The 20805-nt window shown below is 38.5% G+C and overlaps 1 protein-coding gene across 1 annotated transcript in view; it reads right to left on the bottom strand.

Annotated features, from left to right (window-relative positions):
* chka (choline kinase alpha) overlaps positions 1 to 20805 on the bottom strand; it is a 31060-nt gene continuing 10255 nt past the window's right edge. The window contains exons 4-12 of the mRNA XM_023270925.3: positions 13815 to 13928; positions 13262 to 13395; positions 12215 to 12319; positions 11346 to 11404; positions 11155 to 11242; positions 6730 to 6838; positions 6550 to 6656; positions 6223 to 6304; positions 1 to 4818 (exon numbers count right to left, since the gene is read on the bottom strand). Coding sequence (XP_023126693.1) covers positions 4759 to 4818; positions 6223 to 6304; positions 6550 to 6656; positions 6730 to 6838; positions 11155 to 11242; positions 11346 to 11404; positions 12215 to 12319; positions 13262 to 13395; positions 13815 to 13928 — 858 coding nt within the window. The 3' untranslated portion in view covers positions 1 to 4758. The remainder of the gene's footprint in view (positions 4819 to 6222; positions 6305 to 6549; positions 6657 to 6729; positions 6839 to 11154; positions 11243 to 11345; positions 11405 to 12214; positions 12320 to 13261; positions 13396 to 13814; positions 13929 to 20805) is intronic.

Below are 20805 nucleotides of genomic sequence, written 5' to 3'. Positions count from 1 at the left end.
TCATTTTTACCTTTTATTTGTGCAAAGCAATAAATTTACAGCCAAGTTCACTATTGAACACACTGTTATTATTATTTAATACATTCTGTAACTGTGAGTATATCTGTTATGAGTCATTTTACTTCAGATTTAATATTTATGTTTATTAGTGAATGTTACATACAGTGAACAGAAGCATCAGTGAGGCTGTTTGTTCTCATTTAGATTATTTTAAAGAACCAGTCAGAGCCAAATTTATCGTCGTTTTGGTCCAAAATCAAACTCAAAATGAAGAAACACAGATGGAATGTTCTTTAATTACAAATCAGGTCATTTAGAAAGGAAATTAAATGTGAAAAAGGACAGAAAAATTCAGGTTCGGCAGGAGAAAATGTAAAACTTGAAAAAAAAAAAGACTGTAGAGATGTAAAAGATGCTCCAGTATTTCCCTCCACACTTCATCCCGTCACATCCCATAATATAGAAAATAAACTACACATTTAAAGGAAACATACAATAAAATACACTCTAACCACCTGCAGTCACAGTTCAGACACGTGTAAAGCTTTAATTTATGCCATCGTTCCATAAAAGTGCCCTAAAAGTCGACATTCAAACATCATCAGCTAGTTTCAGTTCAGCTTCACGTCACATTTTCATTTGGTTTCATTTAAAATCACAGAAAACATCCAGAACAAATTCACTTTAACTTCACAGGAAAAAAGTGTTGACGTGGCACAGCTGGTTTCGTAGCAGCATGCTAACAGCTACAGCCACGTGCTAACGGCTACAGCCACATGCTAACGGCTACAGCTACATGCTAACTCAGTTTCTACAGCTTGTAGCTTTAAAATAAAGGCTCTAAATCAGTGTTTCTGTGTTTCGTAGCGTTTAGTCGTCATGGTGACAGTTTCAACTGACTTTTGCTAAACCTGCTAATCCCAGCAGCCGTTTATTGCCCAGTTATAGCTTAGCAACTTACTAGCACGTCGGGCTAATTAGCTGTTCTAGAAGTGTTGCTTTCAAACTGAGGCTAACGCCATTAGCTTGTGGCTCTACATTAAAAACAATCTTAGCACAATAGCTTTGTATTATTCATTCACTGTTCAGAAGCAGGTTTATGCTAATGTTAGCACCTTTTAATGCTAACAATAACAGTGAAGGTGTAAGAAAAGGATTTTTAAACGCTGTAAAACCTTAATTTAATGACCTGGAATGAGAAAATGTAACAGACGAAATCAGTCCTAAACTCTGTGATCGGACATGTAAAGTAGGCTAGTTAGCTTTTAGCATGACTCAGCATGTCACTTTTCTCCATTATCATTAGCTTTAGCTATATTTATTAGGTATGATACATGTAGTAGTTTGTTTTGGTTTGTAAAACAGAATCTTGATTTATTATTTATTTTTTTTTACCTATTGAGCATTTTAGCATGATATCATTCATGTAGCTATTCAGGTTTTCTGGTATCATCTAAATTATGGTCGTTAGCTTTTAGCATGACTCAGCACGTTACTCTTCTCCATTATCATTAGCTTTAGTGATATTTATTAGGTATAATATTAACATAGTAAGATGTTGCAGATGTTGCAAATTAGTTTTAGCTGAAGCAACTGTGACCTGCTCAGACTAGCCATATTTAGCCTTAATTAGCTGGAGCACAGTCACTGGGATTTGGTTTTTACTTTGTTTTTCAATGTTTAAACAGAAAAACTGATAATAAAAATTATACTACAAATATGTGGCACTACGTTTTGGGTTGTAAAACAGAATCCTTAAAAAAATATTGACCTATTTAGCATTTTAGCATGATATCAGTGTAGCTATTTAAGTTTTCTGGAAACATCTGAATTATGCTAGTTAGCTTTTAGCATGACTCTGCGTGTTACCTCTCTCCATTACTAGTAGGTTTAGCCTTATTTATCCAATTACTAAGATGGTGGAGTGTCAACATTTAAACAGCGTGGAAACGTCAGTAAATTATGTTTAGCTAAAATTAGCTGACTGTAGTTGGACTAGCCTTAGCTAGCGGGAGTCACTGTGATTCGGTTTGTGTATTTTTGAACAGAAAAACAGACATTGAGAAGCTTTACAAGTTGCACAACCTTGATTATTTCCCATAAAGAAAAACATAACTGCTCAATAAAATCACTACTGTAGTCTGCAATTGGACATCTAAGCTAGGCTAGGCTAGGCTAGTTAGCTTTTAGCTAGAGTCTGCATATTACTTTTGTCCTTTATGATTAGCTTCATCCTAATTTAACATCCAAGATGCTGTAAAATCTAAATTAATTGCTCTTACTGAAAACAGTATGAAAAAGTCACTAAAGTAGCTTTAGCTGAGGCTAACTGTGACCACATTTAGATTAGCCTTAGCTAGCTAGTAGTGCGGTGACCGATAAATATTAAAAAATAGATTTGGAACAATATGTAGTTACTGTGTTTTGGTTTTGTGTTTTATACATGGATCAGAAAGTTAGTTTGCCTTAGCATTTTAGCACGTCAAGCAGCGGTCAAGATCTTCGTTAAAACTCTTTATATAGGATTCTTCTAGGAAACACGTTAGCTGGAAACATGAAAGAGTTGACTGGACGTGATGTTTTGTTGGTAATGTTAGCTCAGTTACCTAGTTAGCCATAAAACCTGTCGCTGAACGTTGGCAAAGTTACGTTAGCCGGCTAAAAATCTAGAAGGAATCTGATTTGTTTCTAGCTGTGAGAAAGAAAAGCACGTCGGGTTTAGCAGAAGTCAGTTTCTGTTACATAAAATACTTTAACAGCTGGTTTGTGTTAAACTGACACCAGAGACGATTAAATGTCAGCAAACAGTAATCTTTCATTTATTTTCACATTTTCAGAGTGAAGTTTTTCTCAGCAGCAGGTGATGAATGGATTAAAACGATGAAAACGAGGCGGTGAGGTAGGAACGACGGTTAATAACATGAACTCTGATCAGACGGAGGGATTCAGCTCTCACATCTTTACTAAACACACCTTAAACAGTAAAATAATTAAAAATAATTAATTCACCCTCTGAACCCAAAACCAACCATTTATCAGCAGGAAACTAGAAAAACTGACTTCCTCACAGTCCTTGAACTAATCGCCTGTGACGTGTAACAATGACCCTAATCTGAGCTTAAATTTATTTCATATCTCAATAAAATTCACCAAATTTGAATCCTTTTTTCTTAATAAATTTAGTAAAAAATGCAAAAATTCTGTTTGTTGGTGGAACTGTGGAGCCGGACGTCACTCAGCTGAGACCAACAGTCAGCAGGAGAAAATTCAAAGAGTTCTGCTCTGAACTGATTTTTATTTCTAGTTCGGGAACATCTGGGGACATTTTGGTATAATGTTAGACAAACTGAATATTTTTAAATTTTTTGTCAGATAAATCATCAAAGATATTATTTCTGGTGTTTTGTTGCAAGATTTTATTGTCATTGACAACTTCTGGGTAAATCTGAACAGTTATTGAATACTTTTGAATATTTTGGAATATTTTTGGAATATTTCTGCATCATTTCAAGCAATTTTTGAGTGATTTTGGGCCATTTGGAAAAAAATTAGCATATTTGAGATGACTGACAGCAGTTTTTTATTGTTTTAACAGATATTTTGGTGACATTTCTGGTGTTTTCTAGTAATTTTGCAGGGTTGAATAAATAATCGGAGTAATTTTGATGTGACGCTGGCGTTGTTATCTCTGATTACTGGTGCAGCGATGAGGCGACTTGGAGGCACAAAGCAACACCAAAACACCAGAAAAGTCTCCAAAAATATCCATTAAAACAATAAGAAACTGCATTTATTACAGAAAACTTAACAGACAGCAGTTTCTTATTGGTTTAATGGATATTTTGGTGACTTTTCTGGTGTTTTGGCGTCACTTTGTGCTGCCAAGCTGCACAAGTTTGTTATCACTGACAACTTTCTGTGTAAATTTTGACAACTGTTGACTAGTTTTAGAATATTTTTGCATTATTTTGAGCAATTTTTATGTGATTTTGGGACATTTGGAACACATTTTACGTATTTGAGATGATTGACGGCAGTTTCTTATTGTTTTAACGGACAATTTGGAGACTTTTCTGGTGTTTTGGCCTCAATTCATGCTGCCAAGCTGCACGATATTTGGCATTTATTGAGGGAAACTTAACAGACAGTGGTTTCTTCTTGTTTTAAAGGATAATATGGAGACTTTTCTGGTGTTTTGACGACGCTTTGTGCTGCCAAGTTGCACATTTTGTCCAAACTTAGCTGCTAAACCCTCCACTGGCAGCCTTTATTCAAGAAAACTTCAGTTTCTTATTGTTTTAATGAATATTTTGGAGACTCTTCTGGTGTTTTGGTGTCCATTCATGCTGCCTAGTTGTGTGATGTTGGCTGCCAGTGGAGAGTTGAGTTTGGTGCTCAACCCTCCACTATCAGCCAACACTGTGCAGGAAATCAGACAATATAAAAGCGTAAACTGCACAGAAACCCATCACAGCCATCTGTTCTAACTCTATAAACCCTCCACTTCTCTATAAAGACACCACCAAGGCCTAAATCTCACCGTCTCCATCAGTGAATGCTCTATGTTTGGATGGAGGTTAGTATCGATGTTGAACTTCTAGTGTTTGGGCCTTCAGGACTGTGGGACGGACGTTCAGCACCGAGCCACGGGGTTTTAGTCAGCAGCAGATCCCCCGACAGGCAAGCAGGAAGTAAAGCGTGAATCTGATCGGCCCGTCAGGCCGAACCTGTCATTAACCGTCCAATGGGGTCGCTCCGTTATACCGCCCAGATCTTCTTCTGCTGGAAGTAGGCGTCGAAGCGAGCCTGAGCGTATTCCTGCAGCACGACAAGGACAGAGCAGGAAATAACACACAATTAGACACAAGATCAGATCAACTTTATTCATGTCTTTAGTCAAATTACATGAAACTTGGCTAAAATTACACAAAATTCGCTCAAAATGTCCCAATATTTCTCAAAAATGATTCAAAAACTGTCCAAAATGACAAAAGATGTCCAAAATTACACTAAATTGTAACTAAATGATTAAAATTTGTCCAAAAAATGATAACTTTCTAAAATGACGCAAAATTATTCCAAAAATGTTCAAAAAGACCTGAAATTTTGTCTAAAATGACTCAAAAATTGTCTCAGAGACACAAAAATGATCCAAAATGATGAGAAAAGATCCAAGCTGACATAAAATTTGTTGAAAATGACCAGAAAATTGTCCAAAATGAGTCAAATTTCACCCAAAATGACTCAAAAATGATCTAAACTGACTGAAGATTTACAGAACGACACAAAATTAGTTCACGATGCTTCAAAAATGATAGAAAATGACTCAAGATTTGAGCAAAATGACTCGAAAATGATCCAAAATTGCAGGAAATTAGTTGAAAATGAAATGAAAATTGTCTTAAATTGGTTGAAATTGATCTGAATAAAATTACAGAAAAAAAATGGTTCTGATCAGAAACCAGATTCAGTGTTCAGACTGAGACACCTGGATGGATGTAAAACTGATCTGGTGTCAGTTTCTACCAGAACTCAGATGTTTCTCCTCCTAAAAGTCATGGTTCTATCTGCTGGACTGATGAAGTTCTGAAAAAGTCCATTAAAAGTGATAAACCTGGACCCACCTCTATGGACTTCAAGGACCTGGAATGTTCTAAGTGAGACTAAACTTAAAGACAGAAAGTTCTAGAGCAGACCTACTGACAACTGGAGAAAGTTCTAGAGTAGACCTACCGACAACTGGAGAAAGTTCTAGAGTAGACCTACCGACAACTGGAGAAAGTTCTAGAGTAGAACTACCGACAGCTGGAGAAAGTTCTAGAGTAGACCTACCGACAACTGGAGAAACTGGAGAAATAATAATAATAATAATAATAATAATAATAATAAAGAAAGTTCTAGAGTAGACCTAACAACAACTGGAGAAAGTTCTAGAGTAGACCTACCCACAACTGGAGAAAGTTCTAGAGTAGACCTACTGACAACTGGAGAAAGTTCTAGAGTAGACCTACCGACAACTGGAGAAAGTTCTAGAGTAGACCTACCAACAACTGGAGAAAGTTCTAGAGTAGACATACCAACTGTTCAGGTATGAGTAGGTCTACTCTAGAACTTTCTACAGGTTCTCCTCTATGGAACTCGTTCCATTTTATCAGATATCTTCTTAAATCACCAGAAACTTCCTCTGTCTGTTATTTAGTGTAGAACTGTCTTTAAACTGACCAAGTATCCGAACTTGATGGTGGACAGTCGAGCCTGGATGATGGACCACAAACCCCAGAAGAAGTGAGACGCCAGAGAGAACCTAGAAGAGAAAACACGGTTCTTTAAGCTTTCTAGTTCTGAAACCAGTCACTCCAGTAATCTGATTACTAAAGTTCTCTGAATGGAGGTTTAATCAACTCCTTCATCCCTTTGTGTCATTTTTGTTTCTTTTTGTGTTATTATACTATATATGTACTATACCCCAGTACTGTACTGTATATGTAGTATAATACTTTCTAAAAGCATTCCTGTGTGTGATCCTGAGCCGGTTCCACCTGGACTCACCTGTTCACCTCCACATAAAGCTCCTCCTTCACCTTCACCTGGTCGTCGGGGCTCAGGTTGTAGAATCCTGGGTCGGACTCACGCAGGTAATTCTCAATGAAGTGAAGCTGCAGATCAGAAACCAAACACTGGTCAGACGTCTGTTTAGAAAACCTCAGAGATCAGACGACGTTTCCTCACCTGCTGGGCTTTGGACGGGTAATTCTGGGCGTCCACTTTAAAGAAGGGAAACTCGTCACAGTTGTAGTCATACATCCACTCACAGAAATGGTTCCCGATATCAAATCCCCTGAAAAGTTCACAGACGGACAAAGAAATAGTCATTTATAGATAAACGATCTGTAAGGTGAAATGAAAATAGCTAAATGACGCTTTCAAGCTCCTTTGTTGTGTGCAGACGAAGCCCAGTGGCTCTTTTTATATTAGACAAAAATACATAAATGAAGTGTTAATGTTATTATTACTATATATTTTTATCGCAGTTTTAAGCAGAGTCAAGCTCATGAATTACTTTCACTAAAATGCTAACAAGCCAAATATAGACGGTTTACTATGGTAACCACTTTAGTTTAGCCTGTTAGCATGCTAACATCTGTAGAAACGTCAAGTAAACATATGAATTATCAACTGAAGTCTAGTGTTGCAATAAATGCTAACATGCACAAACTAGCATGTTTCCAAACATTGCTAACCAGTTGACATTTAACAAGTACATTGTAATGTTAACATTTTAGCTTAGCCTGTTAACTTGCTGACATTTGTAAAAATGCCAACGTCAGAAAAATAGTTTATCTACAGCCATGCTAGAAGCTCTTTGAGATTGCTGGAAAGCTAACCGTCTTTGCCAGAGTAATGCTGCCAGCTCTCTGAGTTTAAGCTAAATGCTAACAAGCTCGCACATAATGCTAATATGAGAATGGTTAAGATCAAATAAATAATTTATGGCCTAATTGTCAGTTCATGTCTGCACTTATGCTAGCAGCTGAGGTTTAGCTTTGAGGTAAAATGCTAACATGCATGCTGACACTTAACAAGTGCCATGTTTATCATGTTCATCTTTGTTGAACATGTTAGCGTGCTAATATTTGTTAAAGAAAATAAAAACCATCAGATAAAAAGCATCTACAGCCATTCTGATAATTCTGTAAGGTTTAACTATTAGCTAAAATGCTAACATCAGCATGCTAACATGTTGACATTTAACAAGTGTCATGTTCTTCTTTGTTTATCCCGTTAGTGTGCTAATATTTATGCAAATACCAACAACAGACAAATAGCTAGACCACACCCATGCTAGCAGCTCTCTGAGGTTTGTCTTTCAGCTAAAATGCTAACAATTGCATGCTAACTTGCTAATATTTATCAAGTGTCATGTTCATCTTTGTTGAACCGGTTAGCATTCTAATATATGTAAAACTACCAACAACAGCCAAACAGTTACATCACACCCATGCTAGCTGTTCTTTGAGGTTTGGCTCTAAGCTAAAATGCTAACATGAGCATGCTAACAAGCTCACAATAGCAATGCAAGCGTGCTAATGCTTAACAAGCATCTCAGTGTTATTATGGTAATACTCGCTAATTAGTGTTTACAGCTGAGGCTGATGGAAGGAGATGTTTATAGAATGTTCGGTCAGATTTTAAAGCTGAAGGCGGCGCTAGAAGGACAGACAGGGGGACTACAGCTCTAGGACAGACAGAAGGACTACAGGTCTAGGACAGACAGAGGGACTACAGGTCTAGGAGGACAGACAGAGGGACTACAGGTCTAGGAGGACAGACAGAGGGACTACAGCTCTAGAAGGAGGAGGTAGTTTTAGTCTGAAGTGTCTCCGTGCAGATTCCCACGCTGTTATCAGCAGCTGTTCCCAACACAAACCTCCCCCTGCTGTGGGGGAGGACAGGAACAGCCTGGCTCCTCTGCTTACATCCAACACAGTGGGCGTGTTCTCCTGAACACACATGACCAACATGTGAGCACGTGTTGGTCATGTGTGTTCTGGCAGCGAATGAGGAGCCTTAGAGGGGAAACACTGGGGGGGTAAGAGGGGATATGAGGGGGTAACTTTGGTTTCACACTCAGGAATTCAGTCTGAGGTGAAGAAAACAAACGCTCCCACACAAACAGAAACATTAATCTGAATCATCTGTCCTCCACCGTGCAGCGCTGCTCAACGAATCCGCTGCACCTCCGTCTCCATCAACAGCTCTGGAGGCTCTAAGCTCTGTCGCCACCCGTCTCTCTGCTCTGTTTCCACCCATCTGTCTCCACCCGTCTCTCTGCTGTCTCCACCTGTCTCTCTCCTCTGTGTCCACCAGTCTCTCTGCTGTCTCCACCTGTCTCTCCTCTGTGTCCACCCATCTCTCTGCTCTGTTTCCACCCATCTGTCTCCACCCGTCTCTCTGCTGTCTCCACCTGTCTCTCCTCTGTGTCCACCCGTCTCTCTGCTCTCTCCACCCGTCTCTCCTCTGTCTCCACCCGTCTCTCCTCTGTCTCCACCTGTCTCTCTCCTCTGTGTCCACCAGTCTCTCTGCTGTCTCCACCCATGTCTCTGCTGTGTCCACCCATGTCTCTGCTGTCTCCACCCGTCCGTCTGCTGTCTCCACCCATCCCTCTGCTGTCTCCACCCGTCTCTCTGCTGTGTCCACTAGTCTCTCTGCTGTCTCCACCCGTCCCTCTGCTGTCTCTACCCATGTCTCTGCTGTCTCCACCAGTCTCTCTGCTGTCTCCACCCGTCCCTCTGCTGTCTCCACCCGTCCCTCTGCTGTCTCCACCCGTCTCTCTGCTGTCTCCACCCGTCTCTGTGCTCTGGTTATATAACCACTCAGCTCTGATTTATGAGCAGCTTCAGGAAATATTCATGAATCTCCGGCAGCAGCAGCCTGGAGTTTTTCCTTCTCGTTTCCTCTGCGTTTTTTTCTGGGTCACTGATTCTGTCTGTTGTCGTCTGAAGGTCGAACGGTGAAATAATGACGCAGCAGATTTAAGCCGAATCAGTGAAACTATCAAACCTCCTCTCAGGTACTGGAGGCCAGAGAGTCCAAAATTAAATAAACAGAATAAAAACGTAAATAAACGCTGTAGAATAGAGAAGGGAACAAGCTGCCTGCTCGGTTCAGCATCATTAAAATTCAAAATTCTAGATTTTTGTTTCATGTTTTGGACTTTGTGCTTCAACAAACAGGCAGAGCTGGAATCAGGCAGCAACTGAACTGATCCAAGAGACTCCGAGTGAGAAAATAACTAAAAACATCAGAGAATGAACGAAAATGTTTCACAGTTCAGGAAACACTGTAGTCAGTTCAGGGTCAAACTCAGCTTCCTGACATTTTAGTCCGGCTTCCATTTCCAGTTATAGTGAAGAAAAATTATTATTAATGAGGAAAAAAGAGTCCATAGTGGGGAAAAAAGAGACATTTATACATCCAGAAAACAATATATAGAGACAGTAGAGCGAAATGACAGTTGCTAGGGAGAGAATATAGTTTAAATATATTTGTATTTCTCTTTTTTATTGCTGCTGCTCTTACCTTTTTCGTTATTTTATTTTATTTTGTTTTACTTTAATTTAATTTTGTGGTCCTTCATTTTATTTTACTTTGTCTTATTTTAATTTGTTTTGTTTTATTTAATTTTACTTTGTTTAATTTAGTTTTGTTTTATTTTATTTTCCTTAATTTTATTTTTAGTTTGTTTTATTTTAATTTGTTTTGTTTTATTTTGTTTCAGTTTAGTTTTATTAGTTTAGTTTTATTTTTTATTTTATTGCATTTTGTTTTATTTTAATTAGTTTTATTTTATTTAGTTTTGTTTTAATTTATTTAATTTTATTTAATTTTTCCCTGTATATAAAGCTGACTACCTGTAATTGTAGGTTTAAACGCTCCGTTCAGGTGCTAACGGACGCTAACGTACATGTAGTTGTAGGTTTATACGCTGCGTTCAGGTGCTACCGGACGCTAACGTACCTGTAGTTGTAGGTTTAAACGCTGCGTTCAGGTGCTAACGGACGCTAACGTACCTGTAGTTGTAGGTTTAAACGCTGCGTTCAGGTGCTAACGGACGCTAACGTACCTGTAGTTGTAGGTTTAAACGCTGCGTTCAGGTGCTAACGGACGCTAACGTACATGTAGTTGTAGGTTTATACGCTGCGTTCAGGTGCTAACGGACGCTAACGTACATGTAGTTGTAGGTTTAAACGCTGCGTTCAGGTGCTAACGGACGCTAACGTACATGTAGTTGTAGGTTTATACGCTGCGTTCAGGTGCTAACGGACGCTAACGTACCTGTAGTTGTAGGTTTAAACGCTGCGTTCAGGTGCTAACGGACGCTAACGTACCTGTAGTTGTAGGTTTAAACGCTGCGTTCAGGTGCTAACGGACGCTAACGTACATGTAGTTGTAGGTTTATACGCTGCGTTCAGGTGCTAACGGACGCTAACGTACATGTAGTTGTAGGTTTAAACGCTGCGTTCAGGTGCTAACGGACGCTAACGTACATGTAGTTGTAGGTTTAAACGCTGCGTTCAGGTGCTAACGGACGCTAACGTACCTGTAGTTGTAGGTTTAAACGCTGCGTTCAGGTGCTAACGGACGCTAACGTACCTGTAGTTGTAGCTGCTGTATTCAAAGTCAATGAGCATCAGTTTCTGTTTGTCTGAAGTCTGTCGGCCTTTCAGCAGCAGGATGTTCCCTGAAAGCAGCACGGGAAACCTCATTGAGTAAATAAATCACTAAAACAGCAGCTTTAGATAGAATAGCCTTCATTATTTATTTATAGACGGTAGATATTTTACCTTCCTGACAGTCGTTGTGACAGAAAACGACGGGAGATCGAGTCGACTCCAACAGAGACCTGACCAGGAAGTAAACAGAAAAACAGCAAATGAGAAGAAAAAATCAGGTATTATTAAATTTCATTCAGAGCATTTAAACGACAAAGTGGTTCCCAGTAAAAACAGTCGGATTTTTGCTATGAATTTACACGACAACTTTAAATTTTAATGTCAAGACTCTACAGAGGAATATATGATGCAAGGAAATTAAAAAATACAAGCCAAAATTAAGAAAAATTAGCTATCAATGAGGAAAATGAGCCCATGGTGAGGAAAACAGGAAATGTGATTTAATTTGGTGCCTCATTTAAAGAACATCTTGTCTGTAGCTGACATTAAACTGCTATAAAAGCCCGTTCTGCTGCTGTTCTACCATCTAAAACGTCCCTGTGAAGGCGTGAAGCTGCAACACGGACTCGGAAAACAACACGTCAGAGCGGCATGACGCTGTTTTGCAGCTGAAACATGAGAACAATGTGTGTTTGGAGCTGCTGGAAGTCAGAAAAATCTCAGCTATGTGGAATGTTTCCCCCAAACACAAACACAGATAAGTTCCTTTAAGCAACATTGGAGTGACGTTCAGCTTCGTTTCGCTCTAAACCAGATTAAAACGTCTTTCTGAAGGTCGCATTTCAATGTCTGGAACAAAAACGGATTCAGAAAACAACATTTCAGCCCCTTTGGACTTCCAGACTCAGTTACATAACAGCAGAAAGGAAACTTTCCATGAATCAGTGTGTGTCTGTGTGTGTTCTACTGCGTGTCGTGTAGTACTCTGTAGTACTGCTGTAGTACACTGTAGTACTCTGTAGTACTGCATGTATTCCTACTTTAGCGTGTCCATCTCCTGCTGCAGGTCGTAGCTCAGCAGTCGGTTGAATCGACGGAGCTGTGATTCTCTGGTGAAGTTCAGCTTCATCACTTGGTTCAGATACCTGAAGAGAAAATACAAAACAAAAACAGCGACGGCATGAAAACACCTGCAGCATACAGCAGGATCATGTCACAGACAGAGAGGAAAATGAGCCACAGTGAGGAAAAATGAGCCTGAAGTGAGGAAAAGTGAGCCTGAAGTGAGGAAAATGAGCCTAAAATGAGGAAAAATGAGCCTGAAGTGAGGAAAAATGAGTCCATAGAGGGGAAAAATGAGCCTAAAATGAGGAAAAATGAGCCTAAGGTGAGGAAAAATGAGCCTAAAATGAGGAAAAATGAGCCTAAGGTGAGGAAAAATGAGCCTAAAATGAGGAAAAACGAGCCTAAGGTGAGGAAAAATGAGCCTACAGTGAAGAAAAATCAGCCTGAAGTGAGGAAAAATTTGCCTAAAATTAGGAAAAATGAGTCTAAAGTGAGGAAACATTAGCTTACTGTAAGAAAAATAAGCCCATAGTGGAGGAATAACTAGTCTACAGTGAGGAAAAATTAGCCTATAATGGGGGAAATGAGTCCAGGATAAGAAAAAATAAGCCCATAGTGGAGAAAAATTATCCGTTAATTACAAAAAATTAGCCTAGCCCCCAATGGATCCAGTGCAGGTGGATGGAGACATGAGGATGCTAACCAACTGTCATAAACCAAAGTGCAATTCATTCATGTAAATATTCTTAAATTTGCATTCTTAGTATCCTTGTGTTCTTCCGTTTGTCTTATTTATATTGGTTATATTGGATATATAGCATGTATACGTCACCTCATTAATTTATAGTTGTGTTTTTTGTTGTGTTTGCTTTGCTTCTGTGATGTTGCACATTTCCCTTTGTGGGACTAATAAAGGATATTCTATTCTATTCTGTTCTATTCTAACAAACATCCCTAGAGGAAAAGTGTTGTCTCAGACCTGTCGATCGGTCATCGGTCCGATCGATTGGTTATTGACTCACTTGTCCATGGTTCCGAACAGCCACTGAGGCTCCTTGTTGAACGGCATCCTCATCCCGTGGAACTTCGCCATTTTCTCTGCGACCTCAGCAGAGATGCTGCAGTCGCTGAGCTCCACCGTGTCCAGTTTACGGCTCTGCAGACACAAAATCACATCATTTATTATCAGATCATATTATTTACTATAATATTACATAATTTATTATCATATCACATCATTTATTATATAATTACAGTTTATTACAATATTACATCATGTATAGGGAGAATAGCTATTAATGTGAGAAAAATGAGCCAAAAGTGTGTAAAAATGGACCACAATGAGGAAAAATGAGCCATAATGAAGAAAAAATGCCTAATGTGAGGAAAAAATTGCCTAAAGTGAGGAAAAAGTAGCTATCAATGAAGAAAAATGAGCCTATAGTGAAGAAAAATGTGTCTAGAGGGTTAAAATGAACCTAAAAACAGGAAAAAATTAGACCAAAAATAATCCAACTGAGCTTCAAATCAATCAAAATGAGTTTAAAGTGAGTAAAAATGAGTGACTAGACTTACAGGGACGTACTGCTCCAGCCGTCCCTGAGGAAATATTCCGTAGAGCTTCGGTCCTAGTTCTCTCTCAGCTAAGATGGCGAACATGACGCTCTCCAGAACCATGGCCTCAGTGCCCTGCAGACAGAAACACTTTAAATCCACCATCAAAAACACAAAAAAAACCCACTTTAAATCCTAAAATCCACCATTAAAAACACAAAAAACAGAGTTTAAATTATCAAATCCACACCAGATTCATCAGAACAGAATAAAAATAAAAAGATAGAAACACTTTAAATCCTTAAATCAGCATTAGATTCATCAGAACAGAATAATAAAGTGTAAAATCGACTCAATCAGACATCGGCTTGTTTCTGTGATCAGAAAGTCTGAAAACATTCTGAATGTAAAATCACCACTTTTGTGTGAAATATCTGGAGCCAAACATCAGGTGTGTTTTACTGAACGTTGTGTTCTCAGATTCCAGAACATCTGCAGCTCAACACACTTTCTGTTAAATAATTCAGACTTCAAGGACTGCTGCAGCTGAAACCCTGCAGGAAGCTTTCTGCTGCGCAAAAACAGCCACAGCCAGAAAAGTTAACCTATAGTGAGGAAAATGAGCCGACAGAGAGTTAAAATGAGCTTACAGTGAGTAAAAAAATAGCTTAGGTGAGTAATTATGAGCCCACAGTAAGTAATAATGAGCTTAGAGTGGACAAAAGCAATCCACAGTGAGGAAAAGTGAGCTTCCAGTGAGTTAAAATGAGCCGATAACGTAATAAACTGAAGAAAACACCTGAATCTTTACATTCAGAAGCATAAAGCACAACACTGGATTCTCTTTAATAAAACATGCACACATTTTAAAGCTACTAAAATATGGATTATAAAGCATTTAAATTTTACATTTCTTACTTCCAGTCCTCAAATAAACCATGTCTGAAATCTCTGCTGCTCACGTGAGGAAATAATAAATAAAAACAGACGGGAGGCTGGAAGAGACGACAGATTTTAACAGATATTTATTTTATTAATGTTAATAGAAATTCAATGTTGTTTAAGCAGATTTGTCCATTTCTAGACACAGTTTCATATTTAAAGCAGTTTATTAAATAGATTTAACTTCATGTTGCATTTCAGTGATTTAAGAGTTAAAAAATGACGCTTCCCTTTGGTTTTATTCAGTGACAATTGGTTCTAAATCAAATTATGACAAATGAATTCCCAAATATTACACTTAAACACACTTATTCTGGAGAGTCTGATGCTGGTGGCTTCACTTTTAGATCATATATTTGAGTTATTTCCTTTATTTCTCACTAAATATGTGGCATTAACCTTAAGAAAGAACTCTAACTGCATCTAAAAACATTGGTCCAAACCAAATGGAACTTCTTAGTGCATAAAATGAAAACCAAACTTTTGTGTTTCCAGTTAAAATGTGTGAATTCAGACATTTAGATGTTAAAATGTTTGTTTTTCAGGTTTCCGAGTCAACAGAGCGACTAGCAGACGAGCCTGAACACTGAGGAGGATTAAATGTTGGGCTCAGAAAACACAGTCTCTTTATCTGAGACACAGAAACACTCAGCGGGAGCTCTGGGTCGACACAAACCTCCTGCTGGAACCAGAGGAACCGGGCCAAGCAGGCCAGAGGGCGCCGGCTAGTTAGCAGGACAAAGCTAACCGAGCTAATGAAGCTAACAGAGCTAACTGAGCTAACAGAGCTAAAGAAGCTAACGAAGCTAACCGAGCTAAGGAAGGCTAACAGGCTGGATGTTTGTCTCAATTATCCTCAGATGTTCAACAGGAGCTCAAAAAGCTTTTTATATTTAAAAACCTCCTAGATGACAGCATTTATCAGCAACAGCACCTGGAAAAACAGAAATACTTTTTCTACTTTCAGACAGTCCTTGAACTCATCGTGTTCTGTGGAGGAAATTAACCAAATCTGAGTTGGAGTAAATTATTAGTAAAAATGAGCCCACAATGAGTAAAAATGAACCCACAATGAGTTAAAATGAACCCACAATGAGTAAAAATGAACCCACAATGAGTAAAAATGAACCCACAATGAGTAAAAATGAACCCACAATGAGTTAAAATGAACCCACAATGAGTAAAAATGAACCCACAATGAGTTAAAATGAACCCACAATGAGTAAAAATGAACCCACAATGAGTTAAAATGAACCCACAGTGAGTAAAAATGAACCCACAATGAGTTAAAATGGGCCCACGGTGAAGAAAATTAACCCTCGTGTTGTCCTGTGGGTCAGATTGATCCGTTTTAAAGTTTGAAAATGTGGGGGAAAAAAATTCACAGTGAAACTTCTGATGTCCACATTTTCAACATTTTTGGGAAATTTTTGAACATTTTTGGTGGAGAAAAAGAAATGTTAAAAATGTTTAACAACATTCACCAAAAATCCAGCAAAATTTGCTGGATTTTGGTTGATTTTTTTGTGAATGTTCTTAAAGAAAATATTAGAAGTTTTATTGATATATATGGAATCACTTTAGATATTTTTAGGATTTTTTGGAAGATTTTTACTCATTTTTTGAAAATATTTACAAGAATTTTCTTGCCAAATTTGGGGGATTTTTTTTAAATATAAAACTTTTAAGGGAAACTTTTAAGGAATTATTGGAACAGGGTTCCCGTGGATCCTTAAAAAGTCTTAAAAGGCATTGAATTCATGAATCTAAAAACAAGGCCTTAATTGGCATTAAAATGTCTTAAATCAATCTTTCAAACGTCTTAAAAAATTAACACGGGATAAGTATGATTTTATGATTGTAATTAGTCTCAAATCTCAAAATAAATGGTAACATTTATTCATTTAAATAATGTACAGAATGACTCTCGTGGTAACATCTTACAATCACAATAGCGGAACCAACAAAACAGTGATGCGGTTGCAGCCGGGACTCTAAGAGCAGACGCACGTCGTTCATGTAGCAGCTTTGGACCACATGGGAAAGTGTAAATTCAATGAAAATTGTTTGTCCAACCAAGGTTTATGTTGACGGCTGAAAGCGGTAGCAGGCAGTGTGTACGAGGCGCGGTGTGTTTTGTTCTAGAAATGTTTCAAACTGGGCTCGATGGGAGTCAAGGCCGTGGAGTCACACATGAACAGCGCAAAACATAAAGCCTCAAAATCCAGCTGCCAACAAACGCTGGGTGTTTCCCAGTTCTGTTCTACTCTGGTCTCCACCGTGTCTCCATCCCCAGCCCCGATAGCAATAACCGGGACCGCAGCACCGCATCTCCGGACTATGTTCGGGTGGACGTCTACACTGAAAGCACAGGTACTGGGTCTCTGAACTCCGTGACACAACACCAGTCATTCCAGTCAATGAGGGAGTTGGACACTTATTCCGTGCTGTGTTCCCAGACTCTGTCCACTCGTTTGCATGCGGTTCCGTCCAGACGGCCTACATCAGCAGGTTTGGATTAGTCCCGTACATTTCAGAGCAGCTGGTTGCGGATGCTAACAAGGACGCGTTTGTTTTAATGTTTGATGAGCCTCAACCAGACCATGAAAACAAAACAACTGGATCTGCATATCCGCTATTGGTGCGAAGATCACGTCCAGTCAAGATATTCAGGGTCGCAGTTGATGGGACATGGAACAGCTGAGGATTTACTGCGCCATTTCAAAGTAAGTAGGCGGCAAACATAAATTATTATAGAAGCAGAAGATTAGAAACATCATTCTGCCTCTCATGCATGTAAATGTAGCGACCAAAACTTTCAATATAATGCAGTCCACTTCAACACCACTGCAAATTATAACATCAGTAATTAAGTTCATATCTTCTCTGAAAGTGTCAATCAAAACTGAACATTATTATATTTGTAAAGGTAGAAGTCATGGCTGTTGTATTGGATCATATTATATTGTACAAGTGTTGTTTATGTTGTTGGTCTTCAGTGGTGGACAGCAGTGAAGTACATTTACTTGAGTACTGTACTTAAGTACATTTTGTGAGTATCTGTACTTTACTTGAGTATTTGTTTTTTTTTGTAAACTTCTGACTTTCACTCCACTACATTTCAAAGACAAATATTGTACTTTTGACTCCACTACATTTCTAGAAAGGTTGTTACTTTTCGACTAAGCTTTGAAGTCAGCTGTTTTCTTTTCTAAAATGCATTTGGTCACATGCTGTGTTCCTCACAAAAGGAAACTGATCACAGTAGCTCCTCTCAGATGGGACTGATGTAAAAGTGGAAATACATCATCCAGGTGCACTCTGGAACAAGAGCAAGCAAGCTCTCCCTCTGTTATTCAAACTAAAAGCAGTAATAGTGACAGCAGGAGAAAGACAAAATGAATTCTCAAGATGTTATTATAATTATTCATTATTCCAGGTAGCTTTTAAAGTTGGATTGTTTTATTGGGGTGAAAAATACCACATCATTCATGTATATACTGCTCCTGAAGACAGAAAGAAATCTCAGTTATTTAACAGACTTGGAGAACTCTTTAGAGTTGGCTTCAATCTAATTTTAGGATGTGATTTTAATACATTTACATCAGAAATTGACAACAGCTGTCCGTTTTGTTCTTGACTGTATTTCTATGCTGAAGTTTTTCTAGATGTTTCTGTAGGCTTTATGTAGCAGAGTGGTTCTACAAGCAGGTCAGTGCATCATCAGGTGCTTTCAGAGAGTTACAAGGTTCTGTAAATGCATCGTGAAAACAATACAGCATGTATTGATATTACAAAATGTACTTTGTAATTTGTACTTTTGAATACTTAAGTATTTTTTAAAGCAAGAACTCTAGTACTTTAACTCAAGTAAAATTTTGACTGAGCAACTTTCACTTGTAGTTGAGTAATATTTGACCAGGAGTATCTATACTTTGACTCAAGTACTGGGGTTGAGTACTTTGTCCACCACTGATGGTCATCAGCTTTGACTAGTTAAAGCGATATTCCACTTTTCAAGAATAATCCACTCAATATGTACTCACCTCTATGCCGATGTGAGTATGGGTGAAAATCATCAGTTCACAAAATAATCCTGGAGTTTCAGCAGAAAACAGCGTTGCAGCTAATTACAGTGAATGGTGACCACAGATAAAATGTAAAAAACAAACACAAAATGTCTCTGCTCTCTGTGCTGGTTGATTTTATCCATGGTCATCATTCATTATAATTAGCTGCAAGGCTGTTTTCTGCTGAAACTCCAGGATTGTTTTGTGAACTGAAGATCTTCATCCATCCTCACCTGGGCATAGAGGTGAGTACATGTTGAATGGATTATTCTTGAAAAGTGGACTATCGCTGTAAGGTGTTATTATTGATATCTTTTCTGTGTCAGACTTCCATCTGTTACAAAGATAATATGCTGTATAACAGTTTGCTAAATCTATACTGGATTAATCCAGTCTGATTTTTATATGCTTCATGTGCTTCAACATTGTTTATTCTCAGGAAGGTGCCAAGGACCTGGATAGGCGTAAGCTGCTGTCCATCTCCATGGATGGACCAAACGTTAATTGGAAGTTCCTGGAGCTACGGCAGCAAGAACATATTGCAACTGAAGGAATTTTGCCTGGAGGTGTGGTCAAAGAAAAAAAAACCTTTTCACTGGACCAAAAAGTCACGTTTTATGTTAAAATAAACATTTGGGTAAAATTGTCCCTAACCTTATGTAATTGATGTGGTGTTATTTTTCATTTGTGTTTATTGCGAAGTTGGTCTTAAATTTAATTTCAAATGACAATAAAAAAAAAGTCTTAAAAAGTCTTGAATTTAACTTGCCTTAAGCTGTAGGAACCCCGTGGAATTTTCTTCCTGAAGGTTTTGCAATTTTTCTGAAATTTGGGGATTTTTTTTTTTTTTTTGCAGAATTTTTGGATTTTTTTTTCAGATAAGGAAACAATATTTTTTGGTGCCTGTAAATGAGGACAACAGGAGGGTTTAACTCAGTGAGTAAAAATGAGCCCACAGTGAGTAAAAGCAAGCCTATTGTGGGTGAAAATGAACCCAGAATGAGGGAAAATTAGTAAACAGTGAGGAGAAATGAAACCACAGTGAGTTAAATTCAGCCTGCAATGAGTAAAAATTAGCTTACATTGACTCAAAATGAGACGACAGTAAGTAAAAAAAACTACAGTGAGTAAAGATGAACAGGATCAAAAAGCAGCTAGAAACTGCTGGTTGAATTTCAAACCTGAAGGTTGAAAAATGAACCAGGCGTGTGAGGAGTCTAATGAAAGATGCTGCTGAGGTGCATCATGGGAAACGTAGGAAACCTTTCTTCAGTCACTCTGGATACTCATTGTTCCAGCTCCTCCAGGTTTAATCTGCCAGAGTGCTGAGAAGCTTTACACTGCATTAAAATGAAATTCTAAAAAGCTGCAGTAAAACCCTACTGGCTGAAGATCAGTCTCATGAGACAGAAGTTTGGATGGACCTCCGAGTCTCTGGCTGCCGTCTAGGAAAACGTTCTTCAGCTGGAGGTCGACTCTCGACATGTTTTAGATCCTGCTGAGAGCGATTCAGCTGCAGAGGCTCCAAGCTGAGTCCTGACCAGAAAAACTGCTGATAAGGCTGGAAAATGATTGAATACACCCAAAAAAATAATGTTCTGGATCCTTCTGAGTTCAGAAAACTTCTAATGAAACTATGTTCAACCAACGAACCACATTAAACTAGAAGAACCAGCTTCTTCTCTCTTGCTCAAGAACCTACCAGAGAAGTCCAGGTCTAAATCTGAAGCTCCTACGATTATACAAACTTTTCTTTCCTAGGAGCTTCAGAAGAAACCAACCAGTTGATTTCTTCTTGAACACAATCTTCAGTTAAAACTAACTGAACTTCTCTGGCAGGTTCTTGAACCAGAACCTACCAGAGAAATCACGTTGGTTTCTACTGAAGCTCCTACGATTATATAAACTTTTCTAGGTTCTTAAACAAGGACCTACCAGAGAAGCTCCTTATACAAACTTTTCTTTCATAGGATCTTCAGTAGAAACCAGCTGGACTTTTC

This window comes from Amphiprion ocellaris, chromosome 3 (assembly GCF_022539595.1).
Source record: "Amphiprion ocellaris isolate individual 3 ecotype Okinawa chromosome 3, ASM2253959v1, whole genome shotgun sequence".
Lineage (NCBI taxonomy): Eukaryota > Metazoa > Chordata > Actinopteri > Pomacentridae > Amphiprion > Amphiprion ocellaris.
Note: the sequence above shows the minus strand (reverse complement) of the source record. Positions and strands in the feature narration are given on the sequence as shown.